Below are 20,221 nucleotides of genomic sequence, written 5' to 3' on the forward strand. Positions count from 1 at the left end.
GCGATAACAGTTCAGAATCAATATCTCTTAACACGCCCCGTCTATTGGAGGGATTCAGAATTCAGAACTTTTTTGTATGTATAGCACCAGTAGCACAAACTCACTAAATTTCAAAACTTTCGATCCAATTTACGATTCAGTCTCAACCGAGTCACAACTCCAGTGTTTCATCCAACATGGCAGCTAGAGTACAATTGAACCCAAGGATCCTGAAGATGGAAGAAAAAGAGCCGACAATCTTTCGCGTTGAACCATAGTACCGGACCTTAGGATTAGAGTGCGCTTTTGCAATTTTGCAATGAACCCAGTGCAATGGACAAAAGTAGAATGATGGAACGACTTGATGATCTAAAAACGTTGGAAACCATCTGTACTGAGAAGAATATCCATAGTGAGAAGAGTCGAAAATCGTCTCACGAACGACTGATGTACCTTTACCCACACCCTGGAGTTGTTAAATTAAACCCTCAAAATTATCGAACCCCTGCAATCGGTCCAAATTCACCAGAAAAGACAAAAATAACTGGCAAACGTAACTAAGTACGTTAGTAATATTCAACGATTAGTTATTTTTACAAACATGCCTCTAGCATCGATTACTTACCGCGGTGGAACTTTCTTCTTGTGGTCGGCGGCCGCCGATGCTCCCAGCAGCTGCGAGGTACGTTCGGAGATGGAACTGCCACCTCCGGTAAAGCTGCCACCAACACCAACACCACCACCACCACCGTCACTGCTTCGGTCCGGCGGTTTCGGATGCTTCGAATCGAGGAACGTACTAGCGTTCACGCCGCCCGTGTGCGGCTGCTGCTGCTGCTGCTGGTAGGGCAGATCGGCCAGATTCTCCACGCTGCCGCCGAACCGGGCACCGGTATTGATCAGCACGTTCTCGTAGTTGGCCGTCTTGGGTGCCGACGGCGTCTCACTGTCCTGTGGCGATTTGTCACTAGCACCACCAACACTGGCACCACTGCCACCGTTGCCCTTTGACTCTTTCACCTCGATCACGGTCACGAAATGGCTCGGCGAGGCGAGCAGCGGCTGCTGCGCCTCACTTTGGCTGGCGCTGCGCACCCGGCCGGCCGCTTCCTTCCCGGCCACATCGTGCCCCGGGGTGCCCCCGTTGGCGGTTGGTTGCGGACCGTTGCTGGTTGATTGCTGGGCCGGACCGCCGGCTGCTGTTGACTGATGGGCCGGTTCGCCGGCGTTGATTGGGTTGGTCGTGGCGGAGGTGGCTGTGCTGCTGCTGCTGCTGCTGGCCGCCACCAGCTCGCTCACGCACCGGCGGCTGTGCAGATTGGTCGTGAGCTCGTTGATGCACTGATTCAGTGGGCTGTTGTTGTTGCGATTTGGTGGCAGCTCGCGCGACCGAAGCTGGACGCTCGGGTCGGACGGCTGTTCGCCGGCCGCGACGTCCGCATCGTCGGTGGTTGGCGGGGCAGCACCGGCAGCTGATTGATTACTGGCCGCTGCCTTGATAATTTGATTCTGCGCAAATATAAAAAAGGAGGAAAAAAAAAGATTTTATTAGTGAGATGAAACAAACAGTTGCGCGCTACAGCGTTTTGCGAGATATGATAAGAAATTCGGAGCAGCTCATACGATACGCTGTACGTGTACGAGACTGAGATAAAGATTCTCCCTACACTTCAACGTACAAAGCACTCAACAAAGTATTCAGTTGTAGCAAATAGGCATTCCTGGCAATTGTATATCCGTACCATAGGCTTCATTCTTCTCCCTTGCTTTATCACTAGATCTCACAAGAGAACCTTTGAAGTTACTTCCTGACTCTGATCCCTGAAGTACTGAATTCTCTAAAAAATGTATTTCATGACATCCACGATGCGCTATTCGCAACACTTTGGAAATCAATATTTTCGGTACATTTTCAACAGACCATTAAGTTGCTACAGCTAACTCTTGGTCTTAAGATCCTTCATCCAAAAAGACTGTCCACCAAAGCTTTCTCACAGAACGTCCCAAGATTTAGAAGGAAAATCGAGAACTCCAGTTTTTGCATCTATCGCTTGAAGGCTTGCAACACAGTTCTTAAATATACAAACAAAAAGCACTGAATTCTCCAAAACAATTTATTTCATAAAAAAGCCACGTTAAGATGCTCACAACAACTGGGAGATCAAAATTATCTCTACACTTCAATTTAAGAGCACTCAACAGAGCATTCAGTCGCTAAAAATAACCAACTCTTGCAGTTCAACGTCAGTATGTTATATAACACTTTTCATCAAATTGTCCAGAGATCCTCAATGTAATTGGTGGCATCTTCAGCTCACGAATATAGCTCCCCAACATGCAAGCAAAAGTAGGAACCTACCATATCCGCGAATGTCTGACAGCCTGTCCAACGCTGTATACTAACATTGCCCGACTATCGAACGTACACTGGGGGACACATTCGCTAAACCGAATCCACCCCGGCCCTGTACCGGACCCACGGTGGTGCGGTGCTACTTTATCTTATCGATTATCAAACACCCAGAAGACGGCGGCGATGGCGTTCGATGGCCGCTCTCCACACACTTGGCGTGACTTGGTACCCTACCCACGGCAAACAACTGCGTCATCTGCGTATCGCACCGTTATTGCCCACCCATTATCTTCGACCATCACCTGAACAACACCCGAGGGACCACACACCGCAAATAGCAGCAAAAATTCCCCTGCCCGGAATGCTTGCTTAAATATTGAAACGCTGTTCGAATGCTGGGAGCTGAAGCACCCATTCCACATCCACCAGGGTTTTATTGCCACCGTGTGCAGAAGAACACGGTCGCTTTCTTTGCGTTTCACGTACGGTGCTGGCTAGCTGGCTGGGCCCCACGCAGTGCTTATGCTGCCGCATTTTCAGGGACAGACCTTTTTGTCTTATTGTTGTTTCGCTTTCGGGTCCCGTTGCCGGACGTGATGCGTGATATGTGCGGCAAAACTGTGCAAAGTGTGCGAGTGGTTTTGGACTGCCGGTGCGAATTGCATCTCCAGTGCAACACATGCGAAATGTACAGAGACGCAAAAGTTATTAATGGAACTTTAACGCACTGCAAACAGCTCTTCTCCAATATCTGAGCACGGCAAGTATGGCAAGATGTAGATATTGGTGATGGAAATTCGTTTAGCACATGTGTTAAAAGGTGCATCCCGACACCATTGCCGGATGTCTATGTCTAGGCAATGTTTTCCAATTCAAACATTTGCTCACTATCGCGCTCTTTGCTGCCCCTCTCACTGCTCCATTAAGAGCGCTATGATGAATGAATGATTTGTTCCCGGTGTGCTAACTTGTGCCAACAACTTCCAAGAAACTCGTGCTCAGCAAAAGATTCTACCCGCTCGAATTCAACAAGTGACTGGCGCGGTGTTACACGTCACCGCCCAGTAGCGACAACCGGCAGGCACCGTTCCAGTTTTGCGCGATGTCCGCGATCTGGGCGGCACTGGTGGTGGCCCCCTTGCTGAGAACGATCCTGTTGACGATGCATTTGTGCGAACTGCGACGACGATGCGCCACAAGATAAACAATGGATAGATGACTCTTTACACTCTGTCCGCCCACCTTCACCAGTAGCAGCAGCTCAGCCGCCCTCCCCCCCATTGAACTCTTAATTGACTTTACGAATCAAAGCAGGAGAAGACACTTGGGACCTATGTTCCAGAGATACCGAACCAACCACCCTCCACGGTCTGGCGGGGCAAAGAAGTAAAAGTTTATTAGTCATGCCTTTTAGAGACGTTGACAGTTCGCCCTCGCCCTTTCTCCAAGCGAAACCGTCGCTGCGTGTCTGAATGTGTATGTATGTGTGTGTGTGTGTGTGTGTGTCTCCGGGGGGAAATCATTCTATTCCCTGCTGCAACGAAACGCGCAAACCGCAGCAGAACACACGATGACTCACGCAGTGGCTGTTGCCTTTCCGTTCCTCTCTGGGTTGCGCAAATATCGCAAGCGGGGTGTTGTTCTGTGCTCCGTAGACTTATGCTCACTTCTGTATCTGTGCGTGTATGTGTGTGTTTTTGAGACGAGATGGAGATGTTAAGTAAAACCGCACCTAGGCGCATACATTCGCGAATTGAAGAAGAGAAAGACAGAAGCGCTCATCGCGACTGCTTTACGGAAAACGACTGTGCGTGATGTTAGCACATGTATTGGCACACGTATGGAGAACCCCACAGAAAGAGATTTGCAAATATGTTCTTTTTTACTTAGAGCTTTTAAGCTCCCTTACAATGAAGCCATAAACCCGTGCCAATAAGCTAGAGTGTGTTGTGTTAAATTACACCCAATAGTAAAGGCAAGGCGGCGCGCGCACACGCGTGTTCGATTACTGAGTTCGTTGGATATGTTTTGTGTGTCCAAGGTCCAGGTACAGTGTACATACAACACTTGACTCTATAAGAGTACAACACACCAGCACAAAGAGTCATCATTGTCGCGCGCGCACACAACACATTCGGGCACTAATGGTAGTGCCCCTATACACCTCAAACAAACTAAACGATTGTGAGGCAACACACAAACCCCTACACAGATAATAAAGAGAAGCAGCAGTTCGCTTCGCACCACCCAACCAACCCTTCTCCTCTAGTGATCTATTACTCTCACATTACTCGTGTTTATTCGTTTGGCGTTCGTGTCTTCTCGTCCGGTTTTCGCTAAGCACGCTTGAAAAGCACGAAGGAGGATCGAACCTCGGCAGCTGTTTCATACTGTTGCTGTCTCTAGCATGTTACCGGCAAGACTAATTGACGGTCAGCGCTCTTGCCAGTTGCAGGTGTACTGGAATGTTACTGTGATTTCTGGAACCAAAAGCCTTCTTATCAATCTTCCGATATTGGTAGCGCAAGGGGCGTACACATTCTAGACCGGAATTGTGCTCCGCACAGTCACTCATCCCACAGTGTGACACTGAGCTACCCAAACCAGCTCAGTGCATGTTATCATCCCTTCATCCTCTAAACACCCGTGCCCGTGTGTAACACTACTTACCCTTGAGCTCCAGATCTTTATCTTATCCGATACGGACACTTTTTGGTTCGATTTCATCGCTTTGCCTTTCACCACTACATCGGAAACCGACCACACCAGTATCCAGGCGCTGAGTACTAACACTAGCCTACTCTCTCTGCTATTTCACCACCCTGGTAGCAGGGCCTTGGCTCACACTTTAACCGTCTCTGTTTTTTTATCAATATCCTCTAATCACGATCGCAAATCCCGCTCTTGTGAAGAAAACGCTTGGCTTATTCACACCCGGTTCAGAAGAAAATTTCGGCCTTTTGACACCTTTTCCGACTTGCTTCGCTTGTTACAGTGTTGTATCTATTCTGGTTAGAAAATGGTTAAGGATTAGGAATGCTTTGCAGTAGATGTTGGAAAAGATCCCGTTCAAAATAATTTTTAAAAACTCAAACTCTTGCACACAACAATCAACAACAACAACAAAAAACCAACACGATACTGCACTCACGCCCTGGAAGCTGAGCAGAATCGGCAACCAGTGGCACAGTAATAGAAAAACGGTGCACACTTTGCACAGGCAATTTGTGCAACGCGGTCACCACACACTTGGTCCGGAAGGGTGAATTGTTTTGCTATCGACACCAAACGTCAAACTGGCGTGAGGACACACTGCTGCTGTCACGCTGATCACACTGTCGTTCGTAGGAGATAAAGTTTGCGTGCCTATGTGTGCGTGTTGTGTGTGTTACTTTTTTGTGCTTTTGTTTCGCTGAACGATAACAAACCGAGCAAAGCGGGGGCTGGGTAGGACTGGGTCCAGAGCTAGGCGAAGGGAAGGCGACTCAGAGCGAGTGGGGACTCTCGATAAGCGGGACGGGGATGATCTGATGTGCGGGAGCGTTAACTATGCAGCTACTGCATCTCTCTCTCTCTCTTTCTCTCTCTCTTTCTCTCTCTCTCTCTCTCTCTCTCTGTCTCTCTCTCTCTCTCTCGCCTGCTCTGCGGGTGCAATGTTTCACACGTACACGAGCACACATCACTTGCTGCCCCTTCTGGCTCTTTCCAAACGGCGTCGCTTTACCGGGTCAGGTCAACAAGGGAGAGGTGTACGGCCCCGGGAAATTGAAAATGATTATATAAAATCAACCCAAACGATCAACGCGGAGCCCTCCCGCGCGCATACTACGTGTGGGAGTCGGCAACCAAGTTGGCGAATGTGCTTGACTGAATGGCGGTGTGGAGAGTCGCACAAGAGCACAGAACGGACACGAGGACTCAGCAGAGAGACTGGCCAAAGATTTCACTTCCCACATTGAGAAGTCCCCAATGGACGAACCACTGGTGGCAGGACCAGTATCACTGGTGATGCAACCCAATATCCCGATCGAACTTCGCGAACTGTACATCCCTTATTTTTTGCTGAGCTTTACTGCTGCACTATCAGCTTCTCCGTGTCACATAACCGAACCGTCCCAACGTGGACACTACACTGCACTGCACCCAGTTGAATACCAAGAACAAACGCACAAAACCAGAAGGGTTGCTCTGGACGGTCGCTCTCGCACTCTCTCGCTATCCACCCTAGCTAGACACACATCCGGAACTTGCAATCAGTATGATCCAACGGCGGCAGAGGTCCCGGACGAAGCATGCACCAAGCGAGACACAGCGACTCGGGGAGATGAAAGTTTTATTTAAAGTCCAGGGTGGAGGAACAAAAAAAAAAGGACGCTGATTACAGCTGATCAGGAAGTGGTTGTTCACAAGTGGACGACAGAAAAAGGGGAACGTTTAATGACACTGGGCGACGGGGCCCGGTGGTCACCAATGTGTGTTTGCGTATGTGGCGAGAGGGCGGTGGCAGGGGATCCGTTCTGAGCGGGGGTGGGGGGGGTCTCTTCTTCTCACAATGTGACACAGATTTCTAACTGCATTCCACCAATATCCTAGCGTACTTCCGGACCAGCGTGCAGAGGCGACTGGAACGTTGCAAAAACGCTCGCTGCGATAGAGGGTTGTGGTGCTGGAGTTTAATTTTAGAATTCTTTTACACGAGGGAAATGGAATCGTTTGCGACAATGTGGTTCGCGATGAGTGGTCGATGTGCAAATGAGACAATCACGATAAGCACAGTGCTGAAGTGACAATTGATTTGATCCGGGAGATAGAGTAGTTATCTCCGTATGCTTTTTTTCTTCTTATCAATCGATGAGCAAGTCTTGTGATGACAATGCTGCATCTGATTTACACTAGCAGCAAGCTGCAAAATTAAACTATTGCAGGTATTGGAGTGGTATTTCTTGCAGACATTACATGTCGGTTCCTGGAGACTCCTCTTCAGTCGTTTAGGAGCCGGCAGTTTTGATTGTTTGGAAACTGGCCTAAAAATCTTGATTTTACTTATGTTCCTCACATTGAACGTTATCTGCAGTCGTTTCAATATCGCATATTTTGCATGCAAAATCCTGGAAATCAGGTTATCCAGCGGTAGATTTGCAAGGTTAGCCACTCTTCTAAGCTATATCGGCTATTTGTCATCAATGATGGGTGCATCCCTCATCGTAGCAAGTAAGCCAGTCCGCATACTTTATATAATGGGCTTTGTTCATTCAAGATTTGAACGCATGACTGGAACTCTACTGTTGTTCAAAGGTCTTAACAACTGTACTGTAATGGAAATCACTAAATCTGGAATTTATATATTCTACAACTTCAACAACGATTCCAATGCAAACACAACAAACAGCGTGGCATGCATAACACCGCAGCAGATTAAAACATTAGAAACCCCGGATTTGTTGTGGTGGATCATGTCTTATTTATGCAATTGTGTTCAATCAATATGATCGAGCAGAAGGCGAGCCCGACCGACCACCTCGTTCGTTGCACTTGTCTGTATGTTTTTGCCTACATGTTATACAGTCTTCCCGACACGATAAATAGAGAGAAGGAGAGAGAGAGAGAGAGAGAGAGAGAGACGTAGAGAGTGTGAGAGAGAGAGAGAAGCAAAGAGTAACACAGCAAAACACAACAACAACCAAAAACGGTACATAACAAACACATCACACAACCGCGAAGAGTGTTGTTAGCGAGGCCCAGGGCTCGCGCTGGAAACGGTTGGCGCGACGGAGGTGAAAACGGCTCCGAAAGCGTGAATAACGCACCGAAAACTGCTCCACGGCAGCAGCGCTACACTGCAGCCGCGAGCGGTGTGAATTATTAACAACAATTCCTCTGTTGCTTGGTGAATGGAAAACGCACACAATCACACATCACGGACACAAGGAAATGAGGAGAAAACAAAACCGTAAACAGGCGGCGCACACCAAAACCAGCGAAGAAAACCCTCCCGGGGAACGAGCGGACGCGCGCGCACCATGCCCACACACGAGCGTACTTGCGACCAGGCGGTGTGTAACGCCCGACCACCGGACCGTAACGCAGTTCAGCTACAACTGGGGCTCGCGCGCGCGCATCTGACCTGCCCGTATTACGCCACACACGCTTGGAGAGGTTTCGGCCGCGGCTAGATGAGGGGGATGCGCGCTCGCCGACTAGAGTTTTATCTGTGTATCGATTCGTGTGCGCTCTTGCCGCCTCTCGGGCAAAACTCTTACTTTAAGCTTGATTGTATGTGTGTGTGTGTGGGTGGTAGGGAGAAGAAAAGATGCAACTCACTCTAATTAGTAACCTCCAGCAAATGGTGGCACTGGATGCTGCACCATGTAGGTGGATTTGGTATCGCTCTTTAGAAAGGGTTAGGTTAGGTCGGTGTCGTCTTCGTCTAACGTCGGTTCCACACCCTCATCAAGCCGTGACGCGGCCCAAAAGGTCTCCTCACCATTCCTTCAACTTCAGAGACATGTGCTGCTCTTATGCCTCTTTGTACACAGTGCGATCGAAAAACAAAAGAGACGCACGAGAGGTTCGAAATAGATGCTCCGGCTACAACCCGGACGCACTCGGAGCACTCCAATCGTGTTTAACCCGCAGCTCCTGCGGCTACGTGCGCAGACTAGCTAAACTCCACCAGAGCGGGCCCCTTCCATTGCGAGAGAGCTGTTGCTGATGCAGAAAATTACATACCGCGTGTACATTTCCGGCTGAACGTGGATAATGCACACTCACACACACACACACACACCATCGCCTATCCATTTCTAGCAAAGAAGCCGAAACTTTCCGAAATCGAATTCTAACCACGCACGATTGGCTGTGGAAGCAGTGGCGCATCTGGAATGAAGAGCATCGCGCATCGTGCGGCGAAGGGGAGCACGGTGGCCACCTTGGATAACGTTTGTTTGTGTGATCTGTGTGGAATGATCTTAAAAAAAGGGTTTTGCAAAACTGCTGGCAAGTGTGTGGGAAAAAAGTTCGAGAAATCTTCAAGCTAGCAGCACACACAGCTGGAACAACAATGCTGAACCGGGGCAGAGATGATAAAGCAGACATCGCGTCATCAGGTTGAGAGGTATAGTGGTGTGCGTGTGATTCACCGACGTCTTTATCATCGATACGACTCACTAGAGCGCGCTTTAAGCAGTCGAGATAAGATACGAACACTCCGCCCACCTGCACACTAACAGTGCACACACACACACACAGTTGTTAGATACTGGTGATGGTGCTGACAGAGCCGCGTGTTAAGCCGCGTATACACGAGCTGATGAGCACCGATAGTGGTGTCACATTACGGCACCGAACAAGGGGGCAATATGGGTACTTCAACGGTATTGGATTCGTTTACCATGCAATTTTTTTTCTCCAAAACCATGCTGAGCTAAATAAAAGCCCTTTTTAAGCAACCGAATCCAACTATCTGTTGGAAATTGTTCACAATTCTGTAATAGGTTTTTAGTAGGTTTCTAATAGGTTTTGTTAGTTTTTGTTTTGTATAGAGGAAGTTAAAAAATGCTTATTTATTTATTTGTTGATTTTGATACAAGATTTAACAACGTTATTCGAAATGCCATTGTTTCATGACAAATTGGTCGTAAAGCCACACTAAAAAGATGGCAATCGAATACATAGCTTTCGCGATAAGACATGTTGCCACAGTCATTCGATGAACATAGCTTTATGGCTACTGTTAGTTCAGAGCTCCCAACATTCCAGTTGAGTGTGTCAGATTCCAGGGGAATGCCGCGATCGATAAAATAAACAGAACTTCTCATGCTTTTATCTCCCACGTGCCAATCCTTGTCAATGGAGATTCTCAGTTTTTTGTTATGTCTCATAGGGTTTTTTTTTTAGTTGTTTGCGTAAATTAAAAACCACATAACAGGTTTCACATTACCTTACCAGCCCGGCGGCAAATGAATCAGACCGCGCCTTTGAGCGCGTTGTGCCCGGGCGAGCGACGAGTTGCCACCAAATCAGACCCCACCACTTCTCCCCCCAAACAATGATATCATGATATGGGAGGGATCCTGCTGTCATCCTATTTAATTGCCATCGATTGGCCACAATTGGCGCTGGTGCCATTGCTGGTAGGTGTTAGTTTACCCGCTTCCTGCCCGTGGGTAGGTGCCGCACTGCGCATGTAAGCGTGTTCTCGCGAATCCATATGCCCTTCCAGTTGCGTTCGTTCTTGCCAGCAGCTAGACATGGAACACACACCTTAACGAATCGGCGGTGCACAATTGTGCATGGACTGTACCACAGCACGGTATCTCACGGTGTGGTGTGTGAAGGAGTGGAAGAATGCAACAACAAAACTAACGTTAGTACGTGATAAAACCCCCATTTAATCTCCTCAACGTAACCAACCGACCGGTACGCGAGACGACTCGCGTTGCTGTGTGACGTTTGCAGGGGCAGAGCAGCTCGATGGGCAGATGCTGGCCGCCAGTGCTGCATATGCGTGGTACGTGCATATGTTACTTATTGGGTAATTTACAAGCAGCAGAAATTGCCCACACCAGAAACCGAGCAGGAAGCATGCAATGGTAATGAGGTCACAGAATTGCCAACCGCTAAAATTCTGAAGACGCACACACCCCGTCTGGACATAAAATATATTCGATTTTTGTTATGGTTGAACATGGAGCTCACTTCTTGCCAGCAGTGTACCAAAATACTTTTGAATTGCTTCTGAACGAGTCAGTATTTGCTGGACGACTATTCGCGTTAGTCTAGCCCAAACATCTTACCTTAAAAATTGCCCTCCATTACACAGTCTTGCTAAAGGCGACCCAAAAAAACAGGCCACGAATGAAAAAGAGCGCACCGAACAAGCACAAATTTGCATACAAAAATCCGCCTCCCTGTTCGTAAGGTATCCCCCCCCCCCCCCCACGATGAACCGTTTCGCTCGATTAATGGGACCAATGCTTGGGCAAGTTCCCCTTTTCGCCCCTACCTGTTGTCCGGCAAACGCCCGGCTGTACACAACCATGTGAGGAGTGTACACGCACGACATACTCTGATAGCGAAAAGGTGCGATAAGATAATTTTAGCTTCGACGATGCCGTCGTTCACATACACATGGATACATTTGGTGAGGATGTGGGATGCCTAGCGAGAAGACGAACACCAAACGCACACTCCCTGGAGGCGGCTGCCCAAAAGAGAGAGAAAGACAGAGACAGAGATGGAGAGAGAGAGAGACAGATAGAATGCGAGAAAGCGTTGGAAACGTGGGGAGAAAAATTAGTTACGGTGTATTGCGATAAGCCGCGCAGACACCCGATGCCGGCCATGGTCGCTGGGTATGGTAGCGTGCTTTTGGTGCAAGGAAGTACAGGATGAGCCAAGCGGTGTACAAAGACACGCGTTGCGAAAGGGCCACTCTTGAAGTGGAGTGGTGATGTACGCGTGAGGAATTCACAACTTCGCTCCACGTTTTTACCACACCATATCGTGGTGCTTTCCGTCCATGCACAAAGCCTGGAATCGTACGAAAATGGGCTTAAACAGGGAGGCACAGCCAGTGACTTGGCACTGCAGGGTGTGTCTTCACACACGTGTTTGCAGTTGGCAGCGAGAACAAGCCACAATGTGTTGGGCGTGGAACCACGACGAAAAACAAGATCTCAGAGTTCTAACACCTCGCAGATCGCAAGAACCGGATCATGACGACGGAAATGTTATAACGACCTGCTGTACCAGTAAAAATAATGTTTCACTTCATTTATCTTCACGCTTGAGGTAAGCGACTGGCCCGCATAGACATAACATAATATAGCAGGCAAAACAAGCATGAAACAAACATCGCTAGACGTCGCCCGCCCGAGCGTCTCACGCTCGTATGCCGCGGAAAAGGACGCCCAGCCCCCGTCCAACTGGGACCGTGCGTCCACCGATTCGTGTTATCGACGTGCTCCGTGGCTTCGCGGGCCGGATAAAACTGCAACGCCATTATCAAGCGTCGCTAATCTGTAGTCGATGAAGAGTGGCAACAACGGCAGCAAAAAGAAACGCTAGACGACCACCACCTAATGGGCACACGGGAGTCGGCATAATGCAATAAATCCCGGCTTCACTTAATAGGCTTTTCGGGACGACGGCCACCGTATGCCGGGGCATGGGGCGCATTAAATCGATTAGTTATTTCCAGCCGACCAGAGCGGGGAGAACTGCTGGTCGCTGCAATCGCGAGTTACTGGCGGTGTTGTATTGATTGGAAAGTTTGTTCTCGCGCTGAATGGATCTATTGTTGCTACCGGTTATTACATATAATCTTGTGTACTGCAATTTAAAATTTTAAATTTAAAATCAATATCAAAAGTAAAGATTATTCAAGATATCTGGATACAGTTTGGAGTTTGGCGAATCTATAGATAGTAATCAGATCTTTTTCGGAAACGCACCATTTCCGTCCACCATTTCCGTGTAAAATACTCGACAAAGCTCTCTGAACTGTATTCTAGCTAAGATGAAATTCTAAGTCATCAGCCTTTAGACATACCATCTCCCGTCTTAACTAATGTTGGTACTGCCATCCAATGTATAGAAACGCTTGATGATACAACTTTCCGTTGTTATGAATACAATATATCTGACTACGGAATGGAGTTGGGAGAATATATTGAACAAAGATGGCAATGAAATCTTTTCGGAAGCGTACAAATACTCTCCACCATTTCCGTGCAGAACACTCGATAAAACTGTATTCTAGCTCCTCATCCGCTCAGATGAAATTCTGAGTCATCAAACATTCCCTAGATATACCATACTCGCGGTCCTGGCGATCTTGGCACTTCCACCCAGTCTCTTAACTCTTGATTGATACAACTTTCCGTTGTTTTGAATTCAAAACGTCTGGCTACAGGATAGATTAGTTGGGAGAATCTATTGGATCTAGATGGTAATCAGATCTTTTCGGAAGCGCGCAAGTACTCTCCATGATTTTAGTGCATAACATTCGACGAAGTTTTCTGCGCTGTATTCTCGCTCCTCGTCCTCCTCAGATGAAGTTCTGAGTCATCAAACATTCTCTAGACATACCGTCTTGCTTTGTTGCTGTGATCTTGGCACAACTACCCAATATCACGTAACTCTTGAAGATACTACTTTCCATTTTTCTAACATTCTCATCACATCACAGCTAGAATTGTTATGTACCACCCGCACCCAACAAAGATGCTTCCTTGCATCCCGAAAGGGAAACGGCGCATCTTCACTTACCACTTCCTCCTCGTCCGGCTCGTGCGCCCCGTCACCGTGGCCGGGCAGCGAGTCGCGCAGCTGACCGCCTCCCGCCAGCAGATTTGCCGCCGACGCGGGCGAGTTCGCCTCGAACAGGGTGGACGGGTCGCCGCCCGCCTCCCGGTACTTCTCTACGTCGCCGAGCAGCCGCTCCAGGTACTCGACGTACAGCGTTTCCTGCTCGAGCTCCTTCGACAGGACCGCGATCTTCTGCTTGTGCCGCTCGAGGCTCGCCCGCACATCCTGCTCCCAGGCGTCTGACAGCGAGCTTTGCGGAAACCGCTGCACCCACATCCGCTGGAAGTCACCGAACACACTCATAATAGCTTGGCGGGGGTTAGGATCGGTAAGGCTCTTATTACTAATTTTCTTTTCTTGTTGCTTTTCCTTTTGCTTAGTCCTTTAGTTGAGATCAATTGCACTGCGCACGCACGCCGCTCGGATGTTCGCTGGTTTTGTTTTGACAGAGGCAGTTGGTCGTCTTATTTGACCATTTTTCCTTGGTGTGCCGGTAGCAGTTTGTTGATTGTCTTCATCGTTTTTCCACCCCTTTTCTTCTCTTTTTTTTATTCGCTCTACTTCACCAAACTGCTGAGTTATTCGGAACGAAAAACACATTCACACACAAATACATTTACAACAATGACAACAACAACCAAACTCCGCACGCACGCACCAAACTTTCCTCTGCACCGTAGCTTCTAGCACTTTCCCTGCCGCCTTAAGGCCGCGCGGTACGCGTTATAGCGTGACTTATAGGGTTGGGCGTTTGGCCGTTGGTTTTTTTCCGCTGAATCGGGCACAAATTTTCAGAGCTTTCGTACGCGCAGCACAACCACTTTCGGGGCCGTTCGGTGGTGCTCCGGCCGCATCCCCGGGGAGTACAGCCCGCCCGTTAGGGGTAGGGGAGCACCTTAAACACTAACACGAGCGTGCCCCGTTCGGATGGCCGCGATCGCTACCGGTGACGACGTTGACGACGACGACGACGTGACCGGCTCAAAATGGCGCCGTTCAGGACCGGCGGCTACTGTTGCTGCTGCTGCTGCTGCTCGGAGACAGTAGTCCATTGTCTGGAAGGAGAAATAAAAAGCGTAGAATGTAAGACACAAATACGATTGTTGGAGCGAACCCGGAGCAACTCAGAGCGAATGTGAGAAGCGGATCCAATTCCGAATGAATCAAATTAAAAACAAACCAAACAACAGCAACAACAAAACACAACCCTAACGAGCTCCAGATGATGTGTCCGGGATATTCGTAGGCTCGAACCCACTCGGAAGATTGCTATGAGAGGCGTAGGCTGTGAGGAAGGCACACGTTTTAGCGATTTACAGCTGACCGTCCCGATAATGCAGCCGGGGAAAAAGGGCGCTGGGATTGTGGCGGATCGATTGTTAGCGTACCCCGGCCCCAGCGCATTCGATTGCATCTCGGGCGCGAGACGGATTTTACGATCCAGAGAAACCATAAAAGAGCTGAGCGCGACCGCCCCCGGGGTCCCCACGAAGGTCACCGAAGAATTGATGCGTTCACTCCGAGGGCGGACTATTTTGCCGCAAATTCAGCATCTAATTTATGCGCAACTAAAGCCCCACCCCCTCCCTTACGTTCGTTGCATTCGAGACGGCACGAATTCGAGAAGAATGCACTCCATTCTTGAAATGGCGTAATGGCGGCCAAACGCGTGAAGAGAAGAGACATGGGCGACAAAGGGTGTATACATACACACGTATGAATGCACTTCAGCTAATATAGTACAGATCGAGAGAAAGGGAGAGAGAGAGAGAGAGAGAGAGCGCGTTAGAGATAAGAACTCTCACCGTAGTATTTTTTTTTGCCTTTGAATCCTTTCCTTGGAATGACAACACTATTTATCTCTGTGTAGAAATTGGAAGTACCAGTTACCGTTGGTCGTATGAGTGTGTGTGAGTATGATCTCATCGTTGGGAGTGGGGTGGCGGTGACGACAGTATTATAAAACCGTTCATTATTGTTCATATTTCCAGGAGGTCAGAAAACTCGCATAACCTTTCCAATTAGCTGCGAAAAAGTTCCAATGCTATGAGATGGAGATTTGAACTGCACAGCAAACAGAAACGTATGACTCAACTCTCCACCGTTGCCGGCTGCTCTATTCTTCCTGCACGGGTCACAGTCCGCAGTAACACCATCCCATTCATCTCAATACGCTCGGGCACACCGTCGCAACAAACACAGCTCGAGCAGCAAATCAAAAATTGATAGACACTGATGCATTAATGCTCACTGTGTTTACCCCCCGCAACCCGTTACCGTTTCCAATATTGGACCCCTTTGTTCTGCTGCTTCTGCAGTGCTTCTGCAGATGGGAGGTACAGTTTGGGGTAACAGCAGCACATCCCTGACTGTGACTGTTCATTTCTCGCCCCCAAACGTGCACGCCACTGCATAAAAGGGCTTTACTACTCCAGGGTGAAAATTTCACTGCAAAAATAAGCACACACACGCACACCCACACTCCAACTCACAGAATAGAAAACATCCGGGAGTTTGAAGGCCGGCACGGCGAAGGGTGCCAGCCGTTTTGCGCGTTTCGTAAACAAAAACACTCGCCCAACCGCCCAACGGGCAACCGAAACGGATGCCGATATCTTCGCCGGAAGAGCAAAGTTGGTGGCAGATTTGAACAAAAACACAGACACATGCACACATACACACACACACCGTCTAGAAACCGAACACGGGATGTGCATCTTGAGAGTTGGTGTGTGTATGTGTGTCTGTCGAAAGTGTTTGGCGAGGATGGCATCGCACATGCGCGCGTTCGAGGGCGATGCCTGCAACATAAAGCCAACCGCCTCCGCGTTGTCTCCCGCGCGTACTCCCCCACTTCCGGGATGTTTGTCATCGACCACCCCACCGTCCACCGTCTGCTCCCAGCCCAATTCCGGAGTCTGGCGGCGTCACTGTCCGACACTGTCTGGCCGTCGTCTGTCGGCGCACGACGATGCACCTGAAATCGATTATTTCAAACCCCCGTGTACCCGGCCACCCACTCCCACGGGGTCGACGAGTTGCACCGACTCGCTTGGGACAGATCGGGCTGCAAAATGCAGCAGATTTTCCGACTTTTCGGGACGTCTGTTTGAGAGTGAGCGGAGACCACGTGTCTGTGTGTGTGTGTGTGCGGGATTTTGTCTTGTCTTCTCTCACAGAGCGCATGAAAATGCCATGCAGCTTCATCTGTTTTACAGCTGCAGTTTGGAGGAGAGTTTGCCGCTGCATTCAAGCGGCTGAGCAAGGGCGTAAATCCCCTCCCGAGGCAACCACTGTTTTTATTGATCTTTATTGCGGTGACGCGGTGCTGTTCGATCGTTTGTTCAACGAAATATGGAGGGAGGAACTGGGATGCTGGGGTTTATTGCAGCATTGCATCCAGCGGAACACGCGCCCGCATGGTTTGCCTACTAAACGCGAGTGATTGAACTGTTTATCGCTTTGAAATCGGGTCTTCCAGCGAGTCGGTTTGCATCTAGAATGCGATGGCTTCGGTTTATGAACAGTTAGTACCACACCCCACAGTGCAGTAGCAAACGCATTAGAAAGCAAGGAAATGATTTAAACGCGAGCGAAGAAGAAAAAAAACATGATAAATTCGAAAGGCAAACCCTCCGACACTTTCCAAACCGTGAGCCGGGCCGAGAAAAACCAGAAATCTTGCACACCGTCGCTCCCGGTTGCGTGGGTTCGCGCGGGTCTGCTCGAAACCGGGCCAGCGCGAGCCAGTTTTTCCCTCCCGCAGGGACCGAGGCCCCGGCAGAGCGTTTCGTTTCGATCGGTGACGGTGCAACGCGCGAGCCACGGGTGCCAAATACCAACCACGTGGATTGCAGATGGGCAGGGGGGGGGGGGGTGAGAGTGCCGATGCCGAGAAAATAGAACATGCATGTTTGCCGCCAACCGGCGACATCCCGAGAATCGATCGCGACGACATCAGGGACGCTATCAAGCGGAGGAGAGCGAAACAAATAGGGAAAACAAAGATAGACAAGGAAAGTTCGTCTTTTGGATTCCCTTTTCGTTCAACCGCTTTTCCCAAACCACCAATATATGGAGGGGAGAGGGGGGTTTGCTCTCCCGCATCGAGTGTGCCACTCGGGTGCAGCGCATCGTAGGCAGCCGCACACTAACCTTTACCCTTTTGGCGTGCGATTATAAAAGGTGGGTTTGGTTTGCTTTCAGCGCTCTGCGGAGTCTGTTTCGAGCTGACATTAGGGAGTGTCCCTTTGCATCTTCTGTCTTGCAATATTAACGGCTTTGACATACAGTTTCCTCCGTCAGGTGGCGCGAAAATTGGGCCTGGCTTTCCTGTTGTTTATACTGCCGGAATTGCATCATCATCCACAGACTGGTGGCTCGTTCCTGCCGCCTTTCGTTTACTTACAGCTTACCAAGCGTGCGGGTGTGATTAAATTAAAAAAAATTCTACAAACCACGATTAAAATGACACGATTTATAAATGACGTGCTTTAGGAACTTCCACATTCCGAATACTTCCGAAAAAACCAAAATTTATCGCAATGAATGTACCATAGTTGCCGATGGTTATGACGGTCGCATGACATTAGTTGATGAAGAATTATTCTTCCCCAGCCCAAAAAAAAACGCTTTCCAACGCTCTAACTTCTTCACTTCTTCAAGCCCGCAAAATCGAACCTGCATGCGACAGCTCCATCCAGAGATGCCTCTCGGAGGTCGAGATATAAATTGCACAGCGTTGGAAGACAACATTTGATGACCGCTTCATGTGCTGCCATGACATATTCGATTGGTCGGTCTGAAAAGTGAATGAATCATACACTATAGGTGTTAATGGATCATCCAGTAATTCCCGAACGTCATTAGACATAGAGATTAATGTGATTTATTTCATCTCACGGCTTCGATCCGGTGCATGAGAAGACTCTCAGGACGCAAATCGATCCCTACGATCTCGGACTTGTCTGGCGAGCGAACGTCAAATGGCTATCTCGAGGGACGGATGTCGCCCCAACACGAAATACATCTATTAAACAATAACAAAATAAGATAAAAGTAATTAAAAGAGAAATCTCGAAAAGCGGGAAACTATCATGCTGCCGGCGAGGTAATTTTTCAGGATGTAGGTCTATCGTTTGCCTTAAAAAAAATAACAAAAATTGTTGATTTTTCATGGGTTTATAATCCGCATTGACGAATCGTTAATTGTACTTTCAATAATAGTATCCCATGAATCAGTCGACAAAATTTGACACCCCTTTTAGTCAAACTCGATGGCCAAAAACGTAAAGCAACTTCGTTCAGATGGCGTATTGCGTACGGCACCCAGTAGCATCTAAAACGGACTCCGTGCAGCGGTTTTTGGCCGTCGTATAGGCCTGTTCCGGTATCTACAACATCTTGGTACTATTGGACAACAATCAGAGCATCGAAAGAACGCCCGCTCCTAAATGGCCGACGACGAATGAGCGACTTGAGGTTCGAATGGAAGCAGAAAAGGAAGCAGTCCGAGGGATATATGTCTACATTCCTGAGATAGAATGGCCGGGAGCTCTATGCAACCGGTCAAACAGTGCAATAGCACCAGGAAAACATGAATAAAAATATCAGGAAATCGCGTCCACTGGCTTCGTTGCGGCAAGCAATGACGCCAAAACTCGTTGCGATCATTTTAGGCGAATTTCGGAGGAATTTCGATATGACACCCTAGTCCACGAACTGGTCCAACATCCTCCAACTGTGTCTCATCAAAATTATCTGGAAAAAAATATGACGCAAAAGCAATACTACAACAATTTAGTTGTGAAAACGTAGAAGGAATTTACAAAATTCAAAATTTACAAAGTACCGTATTGCTTCGAATTACGTACACTTAAGGCATTTTCTGCATGTTTTAGTTTCTGTATAATTCAAATTTAATTGCTGCATAATTCACTTGGCTGAAGCAAACCTTTTAAATTTGAAAAAAAAAACATTTACCATTATTTTACTCCAAACATTGCAAAAACTAATTAATCTTCAACGATATTGTGATTCATATTCTGGACAGTTTCGAGCTCAAATTTCTTGCGTTTTGATTCAAATACGGAATACTTGTTTTAGTTTTTAACATATTTTCAGGTCCGAACACCCAATTCTGAGTATCGGCGTTCTCCTGGAATGACAGTATGACGGACTTACAGACAACCACTGGTTTGGGTGCTCCGGCTATCTGGAATTGAAAACAGGCTAAAAAATCTTGGTTCGAATTCCAAAAGGAATTAAATATGTGTTTTAATAAACATCAGAGCACAGTATGTTAAAACAGTGTTGTTTTCACATTGATAATTCCTTCTACAATAGATTCCGATGTATTTCAATTAATCTGGGCAAGATTAGTAGAAATTATCGAATAAACTACACTGTAGTTGGTTTGAAGAAACACTGCTAAGAATGTCTTCGGCGGTCAACTGGCCAACAGAAAATATGTATTTATAGCGGCATGAGTGCCTACTAGGGACCAGATACATTTTTAATTGATTATAGTACATCACGACAATCATGTAAAATTAAACATCGGCCCGGCCAGGAACTGGA

The 20,221-nt window shown here is 48.2% G+C and overlaps 1 protein-coding gene across 6 annotated transcripts in view; it reads right to left on the reverse strand.

The window, feature by feature from the left end:
• The window catches only part of LOC1277379 (active breakpoint cluster region-related protein), a 45,317-nt gene that overhangs the window by 22,224 nt on the left and 2,872 nt on the right, over positions 1-20,221 (reverse strand). The window contains exons 1-3 of one of the 6 annotated variants that reach the window (XM_061643850.1): positions 6,406-6,484; positions 5,003-5,340; positions 605-1,488 (exon numbers count right to left, since the gene is read on the reverse strand). In XM_061643850.1, coding sequence (XP_061499834.1) covers positions 605-1,488; positions 5,003-5,059 — 941 coding nt within the window. In that variant the 5' untranslated portion in view covers positions 5,060-5,340; positions 6,406-6,484. Of the gene's footprint in view, positions 1-604; positions 1,489-2,338; positions 2,441-5,002; positions 6,485-13,603; positions 14,698-20,221 lie in introns of those variants that run through there. The other 5 variants (XM_061643962.1, XM_061643898.1, XM_061643706.1 and 2 more) reach the window with 5 other exon arrangements.

The sequence above is a fragment of the Anopheles gambiae genome, chromosome X, assembly GCF_943734735.2.
Source record: "Anopheles gambiae chromosome X, idAnoGambNW_F1_1, whole genome shotgun sequence".
In the NCBI taxonomy this organism is placed as follows: Eukaryota; Metazoa; Arthropoda; class Insecta; order Diptera; family Culicidae; genus Anopheles; species Anopheles gambiae.